Raw genomic sequence first — 23,680 nt, forward strand, 5'->3', positions numbered from 1 at the left:
AAACGTTTTTCTCCTTGATCCCACTGCCTCATATTATGCCAGAGCATGAAATATAGCTAGATGACCATATCACTCAGTTTGAGCTACAGGAGAGTATCAGAGTGCCCTAAGGGCAAGACCCCAGGCCTGACGGCTTCCCTGCCAAGTTTTATAAAGCTTATGCTCCACTGGTTGCTCTTTGGCTGAAACTACTCTACTTATAAGCTTTTTCTGTTGCTACCCTAAGCGACTCCCAATGAAAAGCTGTGCTTGTTTCTCTTCCCAAACCCGATAAGGACCCAACGGACCTAGGCCCATACAGGCCATTGACTCTGTTGAATGCAGATTAGAACTCACATAGTGATGAATGGCTGTTGTGTTTATGGACTGGCACCCTATAACACAACTCTCCCTGTTTTCCCTGCCCAGGCACAAATATTTTCAATCTTAATATTTCTACACACTCACTGGCACACCAGATACTTCACTGAGTAAGCTTAGCTGAGGGCAAAATGGGGTGGTGCAGGGACTTAAGGTTATGGGCCCCATATGTTATTGTTGTTCTGTTTTTCATATAATAAAATCTTTTCTACTCCACTACGAAGGCATGAACTGATGATCATTTTTTAATACATGCAGATTGTTAGATACCCTAAACTGGTAACTACTCTATGGATCCACATGTAACAAATGTGGCATGTAGATTTAATAAACACCTCTCTGATTCACAGTAGCAGCCGGCAGAACTCACGGGTTGGGGGGTGGGAGGTCGCGCGGGGACTGGGAGGTCACTCGGTGGGACTTTTAATTTAAATAAATTAAAAAAAATTAACTTACCTTTGCCTGCCCGCTCCAGTTTTGCATCGTCATGAGCCTAGCCCTTCAAGGCAATCCCACGCCAGGTACCAGTGCCGCACTTTCACGTTGGCCAGGTGCTCTGATGAAGGTGGCGGGGCCTTAATAAGACGACCAGGAGGAGGCTCAGGCAGGGGTGTTGCTAGTGCTTACATGGTCTCCAAGAGCAGCAAGGGCCGGCCTGCCCCACTGGGAGCGGACATCCTTTGGTCGCACTCAGGGGCCTCGCCCTCGGGTGAATGGTGGAGTTGGTGCCAGCATCCACAAAGGTGTCTCCGCAATGCTGCATTGCAAGTCTTGTTCTAAACCCTCGGACCCCTTTTAGCTGCTCTTACTCACACACATGGGGCCCAGGTACGGAGGCTCGGTCACCTCCTTGATCTTGGCAGAATCCTGCGGCCCGGCCCTGGAAATGTTGTTGCGCTGCTGGGCCTGGGAACGGAGTGGAGCGACACACACAGGCACTGTTGGTCACGCCTGCATCACATTTGTTTTAAAGTCACCACCCCGCGCACTCCCGCTCGCAGCCCACCTCTCTCCTTCCCACTGACTCGGGCTCTGCGCGGCGGTCGGCAGGCTCTTCCACAATCTGCAACCCACTCCCTCACCTCCCGCTGTCCAATCAGAAGGTCTGGGACTAGCGCGAAGGCGAGGGAGTGCTCGGGTTGTTGCTACCCACTGCCCTGCCCCTTGCCATTGATTTCAGTGGCGTGCTGCTGGAGATGCCTGGGGCGCAGCATAGACGCCCCAAAAGAAACCATTAATTTTGCGCTTAATCTTGCCACTCCCTTCAGGATGACATCACTACTGTCGCATGCGAGAAATGCGCATGCGCGGCCGCCCGCGCATGCGCATTGATTAGTAGACGGCGCCGTGAACGAGCAGAGGGAGCCCTGGGACGCCGCGGACAGGTTAAGTGCATTTTATTTATTTTTTGGGGCCCATTTAATTAAATTAGGCATGTAGGGGAGGGGAGCATGCGGCGCGTAGTGGGGCTACCCGAAGTGCGCAGGTGGGCGTAGTTTCTCGCCCACTTTGTGTAGCTTCGCGTAGCCCCACTACGCACACTACGCCCAGGGTTACTTCAGACCAGCTACCATTTTCTGATCCTGGCCTCACCGTTTCTCGGGATTCTCTCGTCTCCCCAGACGGGCCCCTGCCTCGAGTCGCCCCGGCTCACTGTTGCGGGCTAGTCAGGGCATTATTCTCCCCCTATTGTGCTCTTGTGAGGGGATACAGCTTAGATTTGGGCCAGATTGGGCGCATGGCAGCGGGGAGGCGAGTGAAACATGTCCTACCCGCTCGCCATCTTGCCCATGCTCCCTCAAGCATATCAAGTTTAAGGTAAGAAATATCATTTTTAAAAATATCGAAGTCATTAATATCGTTTGCAAAAATATGGTTGTTAAAAATATCGTTTTTTTAGTTAGTGTTATGTATTTTAGTACTTATTTTAAATGTATGTATTTTTTTTGTCTAAGTATTGCTTTTGTTTGTTAATAAATGTGTTACATTTTAAGTAGTTATTAATTTTATTTCAATTACATTTTGTGTTTTAGTTCCGTAGCGGGTTGTGGGTTTGTAGGGGAATAGGGTGGGAAGTAATTTAATTATAATACATTAAATATTAATTTGTATTTATTTTTATTTATTTAATTTTGATTTTATGGTGTTAATTGTGGGAATTAATGTATTATGAATTAATTAATAACTGGCTGTAAATGTATTAATTGTGGGGGTTTTTAGGAGCAGTTGGTGGGTTTATAGGGGAATTGGGTGGGAAGTAATTTAATTATAATTACATTATTATTTCTTATTAATTCATATTTATTTAATATGTTATACTGTTAATTGTGGGAATGTATTTATTAATAATTATTTTTTAATTGTTTGTTAATTATTATTTATTAATTGGTAATTATGTTAATTGTGCCATTTGTTTAGGAGTGGGTTGTGGGTTGTTAGGGGAGTAGGGTGGGAAGTACTCTATTTTTAATAAATGTATTAATATTTTGTATATAATATTTATTTGTTTTTATTTTATAGTGTTAATTGTGGACATTAATGTATTAATACGTATTTAAAATGTGCTTGTTAATTGGTATTAATTAATCAATTGTTAAATAATTATGGTAATTGTGTCATGGTTTTAGAAATGGGTGGTGGGGTTTATAGAGGAATAGGGTGGGAGGTAATGTATTTATAATTAATTAATTATTTGTTAATGAATGATAATTAAATAAAATGTAAATATGGCTATTGTGTAATTAATAAGATGTGTGAGTTGTGGGGTTTATAGTGGTAAATGGTGGGATGTACATTTTTTTAAATTAATGATTTGTGGTTAAATGATTTTAATTTATTCATGTAAAATTAGTTATGGAAATTGTGTAATTATTTTTAGGTGTGTTTTTGTGGTGTTTATTGGGGTAGAGATGGGAAAAATCCATAAACACTGTTTAAATACTAACCATCTTTATATTTAGCTTATAGCTCAAAAGGAGCACTATACTCAAGCTCTTCAGATATCTAACAAATGCAGCTTGTTTCGAAAAGGAAGGCTGTCCTTACTTTATAAAATTTATAGATTGATTAGTTAATAATTAGTTGCTCATTAATATTCGTTCATTAATGAATAAATATTTATCGTAATTGTTTATTTTAATTTTGTTTGTAGATTTTGGTTCTATAGGGCTAATCGTTTGGTCAGTACATTAATTTTTATCTTTTTTAATGTGTTTTGTAATTAATAATATTTGTTCAATTGATAATTATTTGTTTTAATTATGGAGGTACACTTATTTTTTTATTTAGATGTGTGTTGTAAATTGTGTGGTGTTATAGGGTAGGAGAAAAATATTAAATGTATGCAATAATTAATGTTTTTGATTATAGATATTTTCTATTCAAAATATTTATTTGGTTGTAAATTATTTTTCATTTTTTAACAATTAATCTGTAAATTCTAGATTTTTTTAACATTATAATGTTTCCATGTTTTGTAATTTTTTCAATTTTATATATGTTTTGTTGTTTTTTATTATCTTTTGTTTTGTAGTTGATATTTTGTTTGTTTTAAAATTTGAATTCTCTTCAGTAGTAATAGTAATGTTTACTCCTACACTATCTAACACTTTCCCTACTGCTGCATTTGCAGGAGTGGGAATAGTAATTTATACCCCTCCACTATCCAACACTTTCCCTATTGCTGCACTCGCTGGAGTGAGAATAGTAATTGTATCCCCTCCTCTATCCAACACTTTACCTACTATTGCACTAGCTGGAGTGGGAATAGTAAGTTTTACTCCTCCGCTATCCAACATATTCTTTATTGCTGCACTCGTTGGAGTGGGAATAGTAATTTTTACCCTTCCTCTATCCAACACTTTCCCTACCGATTCTCTTGCAGGAGTGGGAATAGTAATTTTTTCCCCTCTGCTATCCAACACTTTCCCTACTGTTGCACTTGCTGGAGTGGGAATAGTACATTATTACCCTCCGCTATCAAACAGTTTACCCACTATTGCATTCACGTGAGTGGGACTACTAATTTTTACCTCTCCGCTATCTGACACTTTCCCTACTGTTGCATTTGCTGGAGTTGCAATAGTACATTTTAACCCTTCGCTATCCATTACTTTCCCTACTGTTGCACTTTCTGGAGTGGGAATAGTACGTTTTTTCCCTTCCGCTATCCAACACTTTCCCTGCTGTTGCACTCGCTGGAGTGGTAATAGTAATTCTTTCCCCTCCACTATCCAACACTTTCCCTACTATTGCACTCATTGGAGTGGGAATAGTACATTACTCCCCTCTGCTATCCACCACTTTTCATACTATTGCGTTCACTGGAGTGGCAATACTAACTTTTACCTCTCTGCTATCCAACAGTTTCCCTACTGTTGCATTCGCTGGAGTTGGAATAGTACATTTTAATTCTTCACTATCCAACACTTTCCCTATTGTGGAACTCGCTGGAGTGGGAATAGTAGTTTATACCCCTCTGCTATCTAACACTTTCCCTACTGTTACACTTTCTGGAGTGGGAATAGTAAGTTTTTTCCCCTCCGCTATCCAAAACTTTCCCTACTGGTGCACTCCCTGGAGTGGGAATAGTAATTTTATCCCTTGCACTATCAAACACTTGTTGCACTCATTAAAGTGGGAATAGTAAATTATTCCCCTTCGCTATCACACATTTTCCCTACTATTGCATTCACTGGAGTGGGAATACTAATTTTTACCTCTCCGCTGTCTGACACTTTCCCTACTGTTGCATTCGCTGGAGTTGGAATAGTGCATTTTAACACTCCGCTATACATCACTTTCTCTACTGTTGCACTCGCTGGAGTGGGAATAGTAATTTTTACCTATCTGCTATCCAACACTTTCTCTACTATAGCACTTGCTGGAGTGGGAATTGTAATTTTTACCCCTCTTCTCTCCAACACTTTCTCGACTGTTGCACTCAATGTAGTGCAAAATGTAGATTAAAAAAATATTTAATATTTTAATACTTTAATTTTTAATATATATTTTGTTATTAATTTTACAAGTGTGTATATATATATATATTTATAATCTTTATATATTCATTACATTTGAAAATTAATTTAAATTATTATTTATGAATTGTTTTTAAGTAAATATATCTATTTATTACATTTTATATATGTATGTTTAAGTATTTTTTTAATTAACTTTATTACTTATAATTGTTAAAATTTACAAATCAATCTAAATAATTTTTGTAAAGTTACATTTATTATTTAATTACTTTTACATTATTATTTTTTTATTTATTTTTTGTCCTCATTTGCCTGACCCTCGTTTCCAAGAAAAGAACGCCAACCACCATACATGTCAGTAGGCCAAAGGTAAGATCATAATCCTTAGTGAAGCCCAGACATAGAGGCCAGACTCCATCGAGGCATATTTCGGCCTGTAGGACCAGTTGCTTTCGAACGGAACCACCACGTTGGACCATGGAGTATATAGGCATAATCATCGGACCCGGGGGAAAAAAAAAAAACCCTGGGGATGATGGCACGAAAATTACCTCCACTGAACCAGCAAGTTCCAAAAGGTGGGGTTACGTTTACTGCAGGATCTGGCCAGGTCCACCTTTGATGTATCATATAGGGACATCAGCCAGCCTGCGTGTGATGGTGCCTTAGAGTCGACCCAAAATTTGCAGATCTGCCGTCTCGCAAGGAGAATTGCATAGAACAGGAAGGCCTTTGCAGGTCCAGTAATATTGTCGTCAAGCCCAAAAATAATCAATGGTAGTGTGAGGGATAATGATGTTTTAAGGATCGAGTCCAAAGTGACCTTTGTCTCGTCCCAAAATAGATTGATTGGGGGGCACTCCATAAACATATGGACGTCTGAGGCACCAGGAGGTTGCATTTATTACAACATTTTTCTGGTTGGAATTTGGATAACCTTTGCGGGGATAGGTAAGCTCGATGGACAGTGAACAGGTGATTCCGCCTAAACCATGCGGGCTTAACGGTTTTGTACAGGAGAGTTAACGATCTTATCCACAAGTCCTCACACTGAAGGCCCATGTCACCTGCCCACTGCTCGTCGGGGAGGGTAAACTCCCCATCCACCTCCTCCAAAATGGTCCAATACCAAAAGGCTACTTCTTTGCCCCCCGATTGCCTTTCTACGCGCTGGTATTCCAAGTTGCTACTCCTCCCCAAATGAGCCTTTTTCCTGTCAACTCTCTAGACCAGCTGACGAGCTGTACATATTTAAACCTAGATAAAGCTGGACCCACTCTTTCATGTAGCTCGTCCCATTCTACCAATGCCCCTCCTGCTAGCAATTCACCCCATCTTAGGATCCCTGCCTCTCTTAGGGGTACTGCAAGAATATCCCCAAAACAGGGGGGAAGCCCAGGGGAATCCCAAATGTAGCGAGATTTGAGAAGTATACCAACCCAATTCTTGCCTTAATCAGCACCCAAGTTTTGGCCAATGAGTGTAAGATCTTTAGGATCACCTTTTGGAAGAACTTCTGCTCCCCAAATTTAAATAGAAAACCATCAAGTGGCAGGTCCGCCCCATTAAGCATGGCCTTAAACATTTTCCCAATGGATGAACTTGATGGGGATTTCAGCAGCATCCTAGAGTGCGACATCTGAAACGCCCATGCGTAGTATTGTAGATCTGGTAGGGCAAGCCCTCCCTTTTCCCTCCTCCTTCTCAATTTCTCCCAAGCCAGCCTGGTCGCCTTGTAATTCCATACAAATGAATTAATTTCCTGTTGGCATTTTTGGAGTTGCTTGGAGTCGAAGGCTAATGGGATGGTGTTGAAGATAAACGTGAACTTGGGAAGAATGGACATTTTTATTAAACTTATTCTCCCAAGAATGGTCAATGGGAGAAAGGTCCAAGATTTTAGAAGCGCCCGACATTCACGGAGAACCTGGTCCAGGTTGGTCTTTGCAGTGTTACCGATTTCCTGAGTGATCTTAATTCCCACATAACGCATTGATGAAGTTACTGCCAGCTGTGTGTTGCAAATGTTTCACATCATTATCTCGGTTTTCCCTGCGTTGATCTCATACCCAGAGATCTGCCCGAATTCTTCCGCCCTTTTAACAACTATAGGAAAGGCTTGCACAGGGTCGGAAGTATAGATAATGATGTCATCTGCATAAAGTCCTACCCGCTTGGCCCATCCTCCAAACTCAAAAGAGGGGATGTTATGCTCCTCTCTCAAGGTTTGTGCAAAGGGTTCAATATACAGATTGAATAGGAGGGGGGAAAGCGGGCAGCCCTGCCTGGTTCCCCTCATGATGTTAAAGGGCACTGTGAGAGTACCATTGACCAACAGTTTAGCCCTGGGGTCCCTATACAGGAGATCGATGCTTCGACAGAAATTAGCCCAAACCGAAACTTTCTCATTACCGCGGCCAGATAGGGCCAATTGACCCTATCGAATGCTTTAGTAACATCCAGAGTGAGCGTGGCCAAGGGGAGGGAAAAAGTAGAGGCGATGTCTATAGCCCCAACCAGGTCATGAGTTAGGTCTGCCAACTGACGACCCCTTATAAATCCCTTCTGGTCTTGGTGGATAATTGAGCCGATCTCGCTCTCCAATCGTGCCGACAGAATGGCTAGAAAGATCTTATAGTCGTTATTTAGGAGCCAGATCGGCCGATAGGACCAGCAATCAGTCAGGTCCTTACCAGGTTTAGGGATTAGCACAATAATCGCCTCACTCCATGACTCAGGTGGCGCCAAGCCATTTAAAAAAATGCTGTTAAAGAGGGCAGTCAACGATGGAACTATGGCAGGACCTAATACCCGGTACAACTCCCGTGGTAAACCGTCTGGGCCTGCCGCTTTTCCTCGCTTCAGTTGCCCGATAATTTTACTGACTTCGGCTTCCGAAATTTCCTTATCTAGGTGTTCGCTCTGATCCTTTGTAAAAGTAGGCAGTTGAACCATTCCTAACCAGGAGTCCCTAACCGTGGGGTCATCCGTAATCTCCTCCTTATAGATGGTCTGGAAGAATTCCTGGAAAGCGCTTCTAATTTCCGAGTTAGAAGTCCTAGCTGTTAACTCCCCTTCTCGTTTAATTTCCCTACTATATTTCTTGGCTTGGTCTGATTTTATCTTCCACCTAGGACCTTATCAGCCGCCTCTCCATACTCAAAATGTGAGAGTTTGCTCGCCTCCCACCTCTTTGACACCCTTTCCTGTAATATATTTTCCAGGTTTTTTTTCAGTTTGGCCCGGTTCTCAAGATCTTGTACAGATCCTCCAGCGGGGCCACACCTCTGATCTATAGTACGCAATTCCTGCTCTAAGTTTTTGACTGCCTCCCTATATACCTTCCCTCTGTGTGAGGCTCTCTTGGTTATGCACCCTCTTAAATAGGCTTTAAGAGCTTCCCACACCGTTACTATACTAGCCGAGTTCAGGTTGATTTCCAGAAAAGCAGTAGACTCCGCTAACAGGAAGCTTTTCTCATCCTCATCGAGCAGAATTGTCCGATCGAAGGACCAAGAGGTGTGTCTGATCTGTTGGGAATGTATCAAGGTAAAAAGGATAGTTCAGTGATCTGATAGGTGGGGGGGAAGGTATACCAACTCCTTCAGTGCATCTCTGAGATTGTTACTGAAGAGAGCATAGGCGATCCTCGACTTATGATTGTATTTAAAATTCTGGAAAGAGACCCCCAGAGTATTGCCCGCCCTCTCCCTCCATACATCCGCTAAACCTAAAGTTGACATTATTGATAGAAGGGTGAGTCTAGATTTAGAAGGTTTCAGGGCTCTGGAGTTCGGGGACTTATCAAGCCTGGGATTTAAAACTATATTAAAATCTCCGGCCCAAATTACCGGGTCTTGGGAGGTAATCAAAGAACTCTGAATCTTGTTTAAGTAGGATGGGTCATCATGGTTCGGGCCGTAGTAGCCCACTAAGGTATATGGGTGGCCGTCTAGGACTATTCTAGCTAAAAGCCATCTCCCGCTGAGGTCCTCATCGTGGTCCACGATCTGTGCCTTAGCTACCCTCTTAAAAATGATGAGGATCCCTCGAATATTGGCATTGTGATTCGTGCAAACGAATTTGTCCACCCACCTCTGCTTTTTCAACATTTCATTTACTTCATGTTTAAGCAAATGTGTCTCCTCTATGATGATGACCTGCGTGGGGGAATCTCTCAAGTACTGTAAAATTCTGTGACTACTTCCCCTCACACGCAGGCCATTAACATTCCAGGATAAAAATTGAACCACGGTCATAGCCCTTTCCTACTACCTCCCATCCCCCCACCAATAGGACCAACACCACTCAGATGTATGAAGAGGAATCCCTTGACCTGACAGAGACGTTTGGAGAACTTTCTCAAGGCGAAATTAACGAGAACAGGTTTACAAGGACTTCTGAGCTTTCCCCCCCCCCTCCGTGCCGCCCCCCCTTACTCCTCCCCTGGAAAACCCTCCCTCATTACGCTGGCCAGATAGATAGCCAGGTTTGCGTCATTGGACTAACCCTCCCCTCCCACCTCACCTATGCTATGTACAGGGACCGGCAAAAGTCAAGCATATAGAGAGAAAGTATCTCGAAAAAAACAGAAGGGCGTAAGGAGGCAGGAAGGTAGGAAGGGAACTCCAATCCCCCCCCCCCCAACTTGAACTGTGAGTTCCAAATATATTTTGTGTTCCACCCACCTTTTATATATTTTTGATTTCCATTTTTTTTAAAAATTCTCTTTTTTTTTAAAATTTATATTTAGCCCTTTTTCTTTATTTTTTTTTTTTTACTCTTCGGTTTACATACAGATATAAATTTTTTTAAATCCTTTTATAATTGTTTATACTTGTAGTTTATTTGTTCTATTTTTTTTTCACTACTTACTCCATTTCAAGGGTACATATGCAGGTGACCATCAGATGCCCGCAAAAAAGGAGAAATTGCTGTACTTAGTGCATGGGGAGATCTACCTCGTTTGGGTCCCCTGCAGCCTCAAGATCAATAGATGGAACATGGTGTGTGATCCCTTTATAGCTTTAGAACCCCCCCCCCGTGAGTGTTCAGTAATGGATGCAATTAATTCATCAGTTTCCAGAGGGGAGCGGATGTTGTGCATTTTATTATTATACATAACCCTCAAGAAGGCGGGGAACCTCATCTGTACTGTTGCCCCGACAGCCCTAAACTTTTCCATTTTTAGACCAAGCTCCCATTGTCTGTCTAGGGCAGTTTTTGAGAGATCGGACCGAACCTCGAAAGAGAAGTCTGGGGCCTTTAGTGACTTCGCCTTCAATGCGAGATTGAGGATTTTTTCCTTTAATGTATAAGTAAGGAAATTCAGTAAGATCTTTCTAGGTTTCACCCTCCCGGGGTTCAGGCGGAAAGGTTCTCTGTGGATTCTCTGTATATCTCTCTCCAGAGTTTCCGCTGTTTCCTCCAGGTTGAGGGTGTTCTTTAGTAGTGACACCACAAAAGCCTTGATGTCTCCACCCTCTTTCCCCTCCGGGACTTTGAGAAGTCGAAGGTTATTCCTTCTAGAGTAGTTCTCCAGGGACTCAACCCTTTCTTTCATCACATCCCCCTCTCTCCTTAGGGATTGGATCCTGGTCTCTGCATACTCTAGACTCGCTTTTAGTTCCCTGACTGAACCTTCCAGGCTCTCTGTTCTTTCAAAATGCCCGTCTACCTTTTTCTCAAGGGTATCACAAACCCCCCTGATCTCGTTCTGGTTTGTCTTGGATTCCGCAAAGCCGTTCCTTATCTCATCTCTCATGGCGGTCAACAATGCCTCCAGTGAGCTGCCACCCCTCTTCTCTCCGACCTTTCCTCCGAACATAACGTCTCCCGTGGCCCCCTCAATGACCACCTCAGTAGGGTTGGGCTCCCCAAGATATGCTGCTAAAATTGCTTTTGAGGTCACTGTTGTCTCTGTTGTGACAGCGGAACTAGTGGAGTCAATCGCTGTGACCACTGGGACCGTGGTGTCCTCATTCATGTTTCCCTGAGGAGTACAGTCCTCCCCCTCTATGCTTTGTGTGATGACCAGGACTTGAGGCAGCGCTTTAAAGTATGATCGCAGCGAGGATGTGATACGAGTCACACTGTCAAGGGACCCCTTGGTTTTACCTTTGCCCTTTGACCTGGGGCTGGAACTAGTTTTAGGGTGCGGTGCTACCCCTTTAGTAAAACACCCCAGCCTCACCCCTAGGCTCTCGCTAATGTTGTCCGCTTCCACCCCGGCCTCAACCTCAGCCTCGGCCCCAGCTTCCCCCTCTACTCCCACCTCACTTCCACCGTCCATGCCACTGTCTGGGGTGCAGTGGGGGGGGCCTTGCAACCCTCCCCTTGCTTTCCCACAGGGGTACTGTTCCGGGAACCCTTCCTCCGCCTTCTGCCCTTGGCTCCTCGTCTCCCTGATGTATTACTGACGACTTTTAGGGGCTTCAAACATTCTGCATCTTTAGCGCTTCCCGAACACTTTATACCGCGCGCCCGCCCCCCTCCTTACTGCTTACTTAAAACAAATCCATATTGGGGAAACATGGCGGCCGCTGGTTAGGGCGGCGCGCTCGTCAAGGACTGACTCTCTCCCCACCGCACCGCACTGCACCGCACTCACTACTCAGATCTTACCGGCATCTAAGATGAGGTAAAAACTTGTGGGCATCCGCTTTGGGATCAAGGAGTGACACATTCTGCGCCCCGGACCATCCAACCGAACGGGAGGTATATGGAAAGTGGTTTCCGAGCTTGCCGCCGATTAGTGTGGGCGTGAAGTCGGAACCTCACCCCGCCTCGCTTCAGCGGTGGAGACAGGCAGCCGCGGAGCTAAGGCGCAGCCGCAGGGTGGCGGCTAGCGGGCTCCGCAGAGTAGGAGGTGAGAGGGGAGAAGGGCGGATTCACCCGATCTTCGTTAATCCCCGCTCGGGACAAACGAAGCCTGAGGACAACGCTATCGGGGAAGATAGTAATCAGAATCCAGAAGCGAAGGAGACCGCTCGTGGACCCCATGCAGCCTCCAGTGAATTTTACATTATTTTTTATACATATAAAAAAATGCTATTTTGTACATCGATATTTTTTACGACAATATTTTCTTCCGATATTTTTGTACTTACCATGATAAATATAGGTTATATTTTTGACAACGATATTTATGTCCGATATTGTGGTGGTCGATATTTTGCCAGTGATCTCCCTGGCGGACACAAGAGCTCCCTCTGAAAGAAACCCAGCACCATCCACCTGCAAAGAACTGGTACAAATGCCAGAGCAATCATGACCAGACGAACAAAAACCCGAGATTGTGGATCCCTAAAGACAGATGAACCATCAGAGGCTGCAGGAGAAACCGGGCCTAAAGGGCCAGGAAAGACTGCTGCTGCAAAGTAACCCAGGGAAAGCCACCATATCTGCAGCAGAGGGGAGCTCACCCGCAGATCCTGATGACCCTAGCAGCCTGAGGATTACCAGTGGAGCTCCAAAAGCCAGATGACGAGAACCCCCGCCCCGATCAGCGAATAAAAACACAAGAACCGCAGCTGGCAAATGGCCCAGAGAAACTTAATACCCAACCGAAAAGCAGAGACAGCCAGCTGATCCCAAAACCAACTAAAGACAACTCCAAGGGACAGACACTCCAACCATGCCAGAACTGTGTCGAAACCGATCGGTTCCCAGAACCAAGGTATACCAAGGCCAGAGGAAGGCTGAGCCACAAAACTATGGGAGCCAGGGAAATAAAGACCAAACAGGAATCCCCGGGAAGACCCTCTGGGCACCCCGAGAGTCGACTAAACATAGGAAGGCAGACTCCTGAGAAAACAGACCAGCCAAACAACCAAAGGAGATGGCCCAAACACACGGAAAAACTACCAACAGCGACCGTCCACCGCATACCCTCGACCCACTAGCTTTCGGCATGAGCGAGGACAATGTGAACAAATACATCCTTCCCAGACCGTGATGGATGCAAAAAACCAACCCAACATGAGCCGACCATTCGTCCAGGAGGGCAAAAGACCAAACCAAAAGGTCTCACCCCAAACGTGACCAAGGCAAACAGAGTCATGAAGGCCATTCAAAGAATTTAGAGGTGAAGGGGCCAATCAAGACCTGAAGGACCCCGACACCAGCTCCATCAAACAAACAGCTCCATGGCCCTGAAAAGGAAAAGTCTGCCAGAAAGTACACCAGTCATGTGGGTTAGCCAATCACTCAACCCCGCTCCCCGCTTATATACTAGAAAAACTGGACAGAAGCAACAGAAAGGGACCCAAGAATCCCCCAGAGACCAGTCAGAGAGATCGGATGCAGGCCCACAGTTACCCAAAACTGTGCGACAAATACAGAAAACAGGAAATGACGCACAGAATCACCAATGATATCACCCACTCACTAGTCAGCTGTCCACGACAGACATAGGAAGAATACACCAAAAAGAAGGAAAAGCTGAGACCCACAGGAAGGTCCCCCACAGCCAACCCCACCTATCACCCCATGACCATAGACAACTGTCCTGGTAGTCATACCATCTGCAGCAGATGGCCTCAGCAAGTTATAATAATTAAGGACACATTAATTTTTAGTAGGCAGGGGGAGATTTAGTCATTTTTCTAGAATCACAGGATGTTGAGCAGACTTTGAGACTCAAACCTAGTATCCCAGCTCCAAAAATTGGCAGCCAAGAACTGAACCTTGAAGCCATACAAGACTCCAAGAAACCAAAGCTCCCTGCAGTAAAAGGAAACAAGAGGTCTTGCGTCCCATACACAGATCATGCCTGAAACAAAAAATGCGGATGCCACCATCCAAGTCTCCCCACCGCAGCCCTCAAATGGTAGGAAGACACATCACCCCGCCAGCCGACACGCTCGCCTGATAAACTTGCATGCCCAGAAACACTCAGCAATATGTTGCCCCTAAAACACGGGCATGCCGCACCCATAAGAAGGTGGCAGGCCCGATACAGTCCCAATAAGAAAGCAACCATTTAACTAGGAGAGAAACCACAAGAGTAACCAAAAGCAGCCGAGACAGCCGTAATGAGCGGGTGAAAGGTGAAGTGCCCAGAATCACAGGATGCCGAACCAAAGTCCAAATGATGATGGTGACCTCATGGACACCAGCAGAACATAACCAGACAAAATATATCATCCCCATCACAAGAAAGGCAGCAACCAAATCGCTATGCAGTACTCGCCCCAAAGACCGGCAACTTCAGGCATCACCCATGTCCAGCAACCCGGAATACACCCACAATGGGAAGCACAGGCGTGCACGCTGCTCTTGCACCATTGTCCCCACCAACATGTTCCAATGCGGAAGACAGGCCCCAATGAAGCGCTCACCACCGTGCAATCCCTGGGCCCTGCACCGCACGTAGGCCTGGACGTGCTTCTCCCCAACAGCCCAGCAGCAGGGAGACGCGTTCCTATGACTCGTAAACAGGCCCGAAGGTTCAGCCACAGAGCGCAATTTATGTTGACAGAAATTCATGCATGTATTTTTAGCACACTTTTCTTCTCACCATGCAGCAGCTCCAAGGAAAGATTGCCAAACATGCAACTCAATTTCCATAAGCACTTGAGGAAATCCTTACATTGTGTATAATGTGAAAAACATTTATCGAGCAGAAATGGAGTTTGTGCAGTCACTGGACATGTGTACAGAGGCACAGAAAAATCTGTTTTGCAGTTGCTTGGAGTCTCTCTGTGCACGTGCATGTTTGGCAGGAGAAACTATTTCTCTGAGCTACCTTTCTTTGGCCACAACATACGAAGTAGGTCAGAGTTCTAGTGGACATTCCGGAAGGGTTGTATTTGCTTGCTAGACATGACCTGCAACTGTTGAACCCATTGAACTTAGACAAAAAGAGTGTTGAAACCACAAGTGCCGAAAACGGGGACAGTGGCTTAGGCAGACTGAAAATTGGGAACGATCATTCTAGGAAACAGGAAATTAGCAGAGGGAGGAAACTAGAGAAATGGCAAGGGAGCTTCCTGTTTCAAGAAATGAGAGCGGAATCAACATAGAGTAGCCATACAGGGCCAGATGTAGGTGAATTCAATTTAGCGAGTCCTTAATAGCGATTTTTACCGAATCGCAAAATTGAATGTATGTAGGAGTAGCAAAAATATTTGTGATTCCTTAATATTCCTTAATTGCGAATCGCAAATTGAGATTCGCAATCAAGGAATACCTTCCCTAGGCCCATAGGAATGAATGGGAATTGCGCACGCAATTTGCGAGTACCTGATAGGTACTCGCAAATTGCGTGCGCAATTTCAAGGGTGCAAAGGTTCCAGAGGGACACCCTGTTGAACGCCTGAAATGTGCATGTGTGCACATGTGGTGCACATACATGCCCTAAGGGCATGAATGTGTGCCACATGGCACTTTAAAAACGCAAAAAAGTGTTTTTTTAAGGGAAATTGCTAATTACCAGCCAAGAACTGAACCATGAAGCCATCCAAGAAACGAAAGCTCCCTGCAGTTAAAGGACACAAGAGGTCTTACGCCCCATACACAGATCATGCCTGAAACCAAAAATGCGGATGCCACCATCCAAGTCTCCCCACCGCAGCCCTTAAATGGTAGGAAGACACATCACCCCGCCAGCCGGCACGCTCGCCTAATAAAATTGCACCCCTGAAATGTGCATGTGTGCACATGTGGGCATGAATGTGTGCCACATGGCACTTTAAAAAAAGCAAAAAAGTGTTTTTTTAAGGGAAATTGCTAATTACCACCAACTTCAAGTTGGTGGTAATAAGAGATTCCTTAAGGCTAAAGTGCACTTTCTTTTGTGCTACTTACATTGCATTTAAGGCAATCGCAAAATGGGGAATCGCAAATTTTGCAATTCCTTGTTTTGCAAGTAGGTTTAATCTAACCTAAATCATTCGATTCCTAATTGCGATCGCAATGGCTGAAATTCTGCGAATTTCGGCGTTTGCGATCGCTATTTGGCTACCTACATCTGGCCCATAGTTTTAAAAATCAAAAGAAATGCAATCTTTTGGGATCTTACAATTTTAGGTCTGAATTTTACACATATTGCTCCAATGTCCCACAGTGTGACCCAACTGCACAACAATTATACATCAACATCACCTGCAAATGTAGGTTCATTACTTACTTTCATATCTTGACCTTGTGTATGAAAGTCATTCAGTCAAGTCATAATCACCATGTTGTTTTTGCCTGTGCCCCTCGTAGGATCGGATCTTCTAAGTATTAAAGATAATGAAGAAAATACCTTTCTTGTGCAAGAATTACAGCATTTACATTCGCCAATCAAATTCATTTGGCTGAGCATCATTTACAAGCAAGAAAGTAAGATGACAACAAATGAGTAAATTGTTTTTATTATACTTTTCTACAGAAAATACGTGGTAAGCATGACTGTGTTTGTTATATTTTTTCTTTTTTAAATTATTGACAAATGTTTTTCACATTTTCTTTCTTCCTCTTTCGCCTTTCTCTTTCACATCCTGGAGAAAATACATACACTGCAGCGCATTGTAGTAGTTCCTCAGGGCGGCTTTACCTGCAGGCTTGAATCAGAAATAACCAGTAGAGTTGATGATTTGTCACTCAGGCCCACAAATTTACCCTTTTTCTGAAAAAAAAACCTCAAAGACGTGTCAGAAAAATGTTGCTTGTGCCCGATACTGGATTTATCAGACCACTCTGAATAAGTGCCTTAATGATTCTCGCTTTTTTTTTTTTTTTAATCATTGAGTTCCCTGTTCTCGCTCCAATTAGCACATGTGCAAGTGTAGCATCTCTGCCATCTTGGCTTTCCTAACCTGGATGAGGAATGTGCTGAATCACTGTACTATTTCTTTGTCCATTATAACCTTTTTGGAAATGTAATTATTTTTTCATTGGAAGGGGGATCCTCCCCTTTCACTTTTATTGGAAAACTGAAAAAATAGAATGTTTTGCCTCGTAGGTTTTCTCCCAGGAGCATTTCTGTTTCTCCTACATTTCCTAGAACTTTTGATATCTTTTTGCTAGTGTGTAAATAAGCACAAGCACCTGCCTTTCCTTTCAGTAAAGTGACTGAGAGAGTGGGGAGTAGGTTACACAGATTTAGAAAGGTTAGAAGGACTGTGATTGGAACTGAAATTAGAGCCTCTCATATACAAGTTTGTTGTGGATAACTGATTCATATTGGTGTGATATTGTAGGACTCCGGATTGCAGTGTGGGTGGAACTGAAATTAGAGCTTCTCAAATACAAGTTTGTTGTGGATAAATGATTCGTATTGGTGTGATATCGTAGGACTCTGGATTGCAGTGTGGGTGGAACTGAAATCGGAGCTTCTCAAATACAGGTTTGTTGTGGATACATGATTTGTATTGGCGTGATATTGTAGGACTCCGGATTACTGTGTGGGTGGAACTGAAATCTGAGCTTCTCAAATACAAGTTTGTTGTGGATACATGATTCATATTGGTGTGATATTGTAGGACTCCGGATTGCAGTGTGGGTGGAACTGAAATTAGAGCTTCTCAAATAAAGGTTTGTTGTGGATACATGATTTGTATTGGCGTGATATTGTAGGACTCCGGATTGCTGTGTGGGTGGAACTGAAATCTGAGCTTCTCAAATACAAGTTTGTTGTGGATACATGATTCATATTGGTGTGATATTGTAGGACTCCGGATTGCAGTGTGGGTGGAACTGAAATCAGAGCTTCTCAAATACAAGTTTGTTGTGGATACATGATTCGTATTGGTGTGATATTGTAGGACTCCGGATTGCAGTGTGGGTGGAACTGAAATAAGAGCTTCTCAAATACAAGTTTGTTGTGGATAAATGATTCATATTGGTGTGGTATTGTAGTACTCCGGATTGCAGTGTGGGTGGAAGGAACTAAAATCAGAGCTTCTCAAATACAAGTTTGTTGTGGATAAATGATTCATATTGGTGTGATATTGTAGTACTCCGATTTGCAGTGTGGGTGGAACTGAAATTAGAGCTTCTCAAGTACAAGTTTGTTGTGGATAAATGATTCATATTGGTGTGATAGTGTAGGACTCCGGATTGCAGTGTGGGTGGAACTGAAATTAGAGATTCTCATTTACAAGTTTGTTGTGGATAAATGATTCATATTGGTGTGATATTGTAGTACTCCAGATTGGTGGTGTGTGTGTGGAAGGAACTAAAATCAGAGCTTCTCAAATACAAGTTTGTTGTGGATAAATGATTCATATTGGTGTGATATTGTAGTACTCCGGTTTGCAGTGTGGGTGGAACTGAAATTAGAGCTTCTCAAATACAAGTTTGTTGTGGATAACTGATTCATATTGGTGTGATATTGTAGGACTCCGGATTGCAGTGTGGGTGGAACTGAAATGAGAGCTTCTCAAATACAAGTTTGTTGTGGATAAATGATTCGTATTGGTGTGATATTGTAGGACTCTGGATTGCAGTGTGGGTGGTACTGAAATCAGAGCTTCTCAAATACAAGTTTGTTGTGGATGCATGATTTGTATTGGTGTGATATTGTAGGACTCCGGATTGCAGTGTGGGTGGAACTGAAATCAGAGCTTCTCAAATACAAGTTTGTTGTGGATACATGATTCATATTGGTGTGATATTGTAGGACTCCGGATTGCAGTGTGGGTGGAACTGAAATTAGAGCTTCTCAAATACAAGTTTGTTGTGGATAAATGATTCGTATTGGTGTGATATTGTAGGACTCTGGATTGCAGTGTGGGTGGAACTGAAATCAGAGCTTCTCAAATACAAGTCTGTTGTGGATACATGATTCGTATTGGTGTGATATTGCAGGACTCCGGATTGCAGTGTGGGTGGAAGGAACTAAAATCAGAGCTTCTCAAATACAAGTTTGTTGTGGATAAATGATTCATATTGGTCTGATATTGTAGTACTCCGGATTGCAGTGTGGGTGGAAGGAACTAAAATCAGAGCTTCTCAAATACAAGTTTGTTGTGGATAAATTATTCATATTGGTGTGATATTGTAGTACTCCGGTTTGCAGTGTGGGTGGAACTGAAATTAGAGCTTCTCAAATACAAGTTTGTTGTGGATAAATGATTCATATTGGTGTGATATTGTAGGACTCCGGATTGCTGTGTGGGTGTCATACACCAGGGGAACCAGTGATACTTAGACATGAAAGCGTATCTATCAATCTAAATGAAAACATCCCTGCAGATTTTAGTTTAGGTTCAAAGTTTACAAATCGTGCTATATAGGCAATTTTAGTGTGATTGGCACTGGGATATGCATAAGCAAGTGAAGCATCCAGTGGTAGACTAATAAGGATGCAGGATGTACTCTTGCATAGTGCCACAAAGGCTTGAACAATGCAGTGATGCTCTGAAGGTAGCTTGGCTAGTTAGCCTAAGTGGTATGCGAAACGCAGTCAGAATGTGAATCATGCTGAGAGTGGTGGGCTTGCCGGTATATATGAAGAGGAGACAGAGTGCAATCCTATATTACTCAATCTATACATGCAGCCACTAAGTAGCTTGATTCAGAAGGAGGTTGTGGCCATACCGCAATATTCAGAGATCCTAATATTACTTAAATATCTCTTCAATACAAGACATCTGCACGCTGAAAAAAACGCTTATCAAACCTACAAAACAGGAATCTTCGAATCTTCTCAATCTTAATCCAGTGAAAAATAACTTTATGTTTACCCTTTGACCTCATGACTCCTATCTCAAAACAATTGCCTCAGTGTGCTGCATTAAAATGGCTTCAACTCCAGTCTTAAAGATGAATTCAAATCATTCAGCTTGTGGCCTGACTCACATCTCCACATGTTGGTTGTATGATGAAACCACACATGCCATTACATCACATGTCTTTACAATGCATCTATTACAACGCATATGCCTTTACCACACAAAATGGTATCATGCATATGCCTTTACCACGCATGCCTTTACAATGAAAATGTAAATGTAAGTGGTAAAGACATATGCATGGTAAAAATGTGCATGGTAAAGACTTGCGTAGTAAAGGCATATGTGTTGTAATGGATGCGTGGTATAGGTAGTGGGTGGTGATGGCCGTGTTGTAAATACTGCTTCCCCTACATGTTTGTACTGATCAATCTGGTAGCAACTAAAGCAAGGGTGTGCCATAAAGAAGCTCAAACCATTTCTTCAACTTCTGTCACATTGTTTAGGCTTTATAGATAGCCAGAAATGACAATGGGAACGCCATCTTGTTCGACACTTTAATATCTTCCTTAACACCAGTCAAGGGTATCCTCTACCAGTGACAATTCTTGTACCTGACATTAGAAAGTATGACCATAGTTCCCTTTTTCTAAGGACGTTCCATTGACTCCTCCTTGAAGGATCTATAAAGTTCAGGCAATATGCGTATGGCAGCCTATTTCACTGCTCCTCACTAAAGCTCGTTGATGCTAAAAAGTAACAAAAAAACATTTACAACCTGAGTATGGAAACTAAGGGTTCAGAACTCATAAAGCACTAATTCAAACCTTCTTTAATGCTGCTACCTCACTTTCGAACTACTCAGTCTACCTGAGATGTGCAAAATCTATCATGCTATTCTGAAGAAATAGGAACACACACCGTACTCCTACGTTCCCACCTCCTAAAGATCACTGTTTGTACATACTTTTCCGTGACCTCGCCCCTACCTATTTTTTCCTCTGATCTCCATTGCACCAGTCACACTAGCAGTCCCTTTTCACTCGTGCTCTTTTCCTGATCTGTCTTTCTTCATTGTTTTGCTTTTTTACATCCATGTATGGCCTCTTCTAGTTACGCACCACCTTACATCTTCTTTGTCTTGATTCTCTAAAATACTGTTCACTCTACTCTAATTGACCTTCTTTGAGCAACACTCTGTTCCTTGTAAAGATCCCCCTGTATATCAGGTGCAGTTGCTTGTTTAGCGTGTGGAAACCTCTCAGTTGAGTTGTGCATTATAAAAATGTATAAATAAAATAAAATATACAAATAAAAAGTTAATCACCCTTTTTGGTACACACATTCCATTATTAGAGCAGAAGAGGGACGTCTTGGGTCATGGTGACAAAGAGGTGGTTGGTCACAAGTAAAACAATTAAGCCAAATGACTTTGTAAAAGGAGAGAAGGAGAGGTGAAGTCAAGATGGCAGCGTAGTAAGACCAATTCAGCACTCCTCGGTCAAGGTAGTTCAGAAGGTAGCCTCCTGCAGCTTTATTCCCCAACCCCAGTTATCTGGAACTTCTCAACAGTGGGTTATTGCCATAGAGCAGAGGATGATGCCAGGTTTCAACAGATCTGGTGCTTGCCACTAAGGGAGTGTGTGAATGGAACTCCAAAAATGGCATCCACATTCTGAGACTGGCAAGCATAGGAGCCCCAAAGCTGCAGCAGCACCCTACTGAGATAAAATAAAACTGGCGGAAGATTCGGAGGGTACCTGATGTAAATTAAGCTATTCTCCGACCCAAAAGGTGTAGAGACGTTGCAGGAGGGCTGCTGAATTCATAAGTGACAATTGTAGTGGAGGTAATGAGCATGTAAGATAAGAAATGTCCCCGTACTTGCAGCGGTAAATTGGATCCTGGAATTGGGCCCTAAGGAGTCATATAGCCTTAAATAAAAAGGCAAAGGGGAGACTCTTGGCCCCCAATAAAGCATTGCCACTAATGTACATTGCTAAACCATGAAGATGTGAAGTAGAACCTAGGTGGGAGATGGTGTGTAGGTACGTAGAGGAACATGGATTTGGTGCTTGTGGGTCTTGCTACCTCATCCAGAAAAACTGTCAGCCATAAAGGCAAGATCTGTGCCTGGGACTCCTCCAGTGGACTCTTAGCAGCAATTAGCCAAGCACTGGAAACATCTTCACACATACTCTGGTAAAGTTGCAAGTAGATCCCACATCAGGTGGCAGAGGCAGGAAGTCAGAAGATTTGCATGAGGAGCTAAGGCACAATACCACGCATGCCCTCCGGTTACTGTTCAATCCCAGAACAACAATGGCATTGCATAAATATGAGGAGGAGGATACACTCAAAGAGATGCTGTCCAGAGTGCTGGCTATGAAGATGCACTTTTGCACTATGAAGATGGTGTCATCTTTTGAGAATGAGCGTGTTGCCTCTGCCAGCAAGAGGAGTCCTCAGAGACAGAGCTCAGAAGAGAAATCGCCAATAACCAAATCCTTCATTGAAGATCTTTTTCACAGCCTGCAAGAAGACAACTTAACACATTGGGGCCTAGAAACAAATTGCACTTTGTAGTACATTTTTAGTAGTGTTACATAATGCTATTCACAAACTTAAATGCACAGAACTCCGCCTCGCCTATGTTTTCTATGTGGAAGTCTCCACCCAGGTTGCTGTCTTCTCCGCAAATGTAGGTTTATGTTTTTGCTAGCAAATGTAGGATGAACTTGAGAGAGTGGCGGGAAAATGGAAAATACTTACTAAAAAATAGGAGGAGATTATTGAAGGTACGAGGGGCTTATCCAGTGCTTAATTTGGCCGGTGGTTTACAGTGCTTAGCACTGGCACTTAATTGTCAATACTGGCAGGGTGGCGCTGTCTATCTAAATTTGAGATGGGCACAGTAACAGTTGTCTAATAATTCAATATGACTAATGCATGCCACTCAAGACATTCTAATAGAGTTGGGTGGCCTGGAATAGTCTTAATTGTCACACTTGTAGGAGTGTGATGGTTAGCAGTTAGCAGTTTTTGGTACTGTCATTGGCAGCACTGGCAGGAGCAATTGGTGGTGCAAGCTGCAATGGCCTCCTGGCAAGGGCCATGACACTTATTATCTACAAACTAAGCACTGGCTAATGGAGGGTAAAGCAGGGTTTAGAGAGGAATATACAAATACAAAGATCCACCCACAAAAGAGTAAGCCAATTTCTTGTCACATCCTGCACTTCAAATGTTACTACGGCCAAAAAGGACATAAACAGCTATAAATGTACTCCTGTTCAGTCTCAGCGTATATCCAGCACCACACATGCCCACTCACAGGTACTGCAACAAATTCCCATAGCAAATAATGGAGGCAGGACTTAAATTAACAACCCATAGTAAATAATGTTAATAATTATTTTACATTTTAAATTACACACATATACATTTTCAGAGGGTGCTTTCAGTGTTAAAAGTTTGATTTAAAAATTGTTTTTGTAATTAAATAAATTAATATGTAGGGTTTTGTTTAAAAATACATTGATAACTCATTTACATTTTTAAAAACAATTTTAAATTAATTCCACTTTATAAACAAATGTTTTCTACTAAAATACTATATGATAATTAAATATAAGAATGAAAATTAGTGTTTTTTATTTAATATAAATAATGATA

General features: G+C 42.9%; 1 protein-coding gene across 1 annotated transcript in view; it reads left to right on the top strand.

Moving 5' to 3' along the window:
- The window catches only part of PLA2R1 (phospholipase A2 receptor 1), a 974,624-nt gene that overhangs the window by 924,060 nt on the left and 26,884 nt on the right, over positions 1–23,680 (top strand). Inside the window, exon 27 of the mRNA XM_078681678.1 lies at positions 16,554–16,670. Within this exon, the coding sequence (XP_078537804.1) occupies positions 16,554–16,670 (117 nt within the window). The remainder of the gene's footprint in view (positions 1–16,553; positions 16,671–23,680) is intronic.

Source organism: Lissotriton helveticus, chromosome 3_1 (genome assembly GCF_964261635.1).
Source record: "Lissotriton helveticus chromosome 3_1, aLisHel1.1, whole genome shotgun sequence".
In the NCBI taxonomy this organism is placed as follows: Eukaryota; Metazoa; Chordata; class Amphibia; order Caudata; family Salamandridae; genus Lissotriton; species Lissotriton helveticus.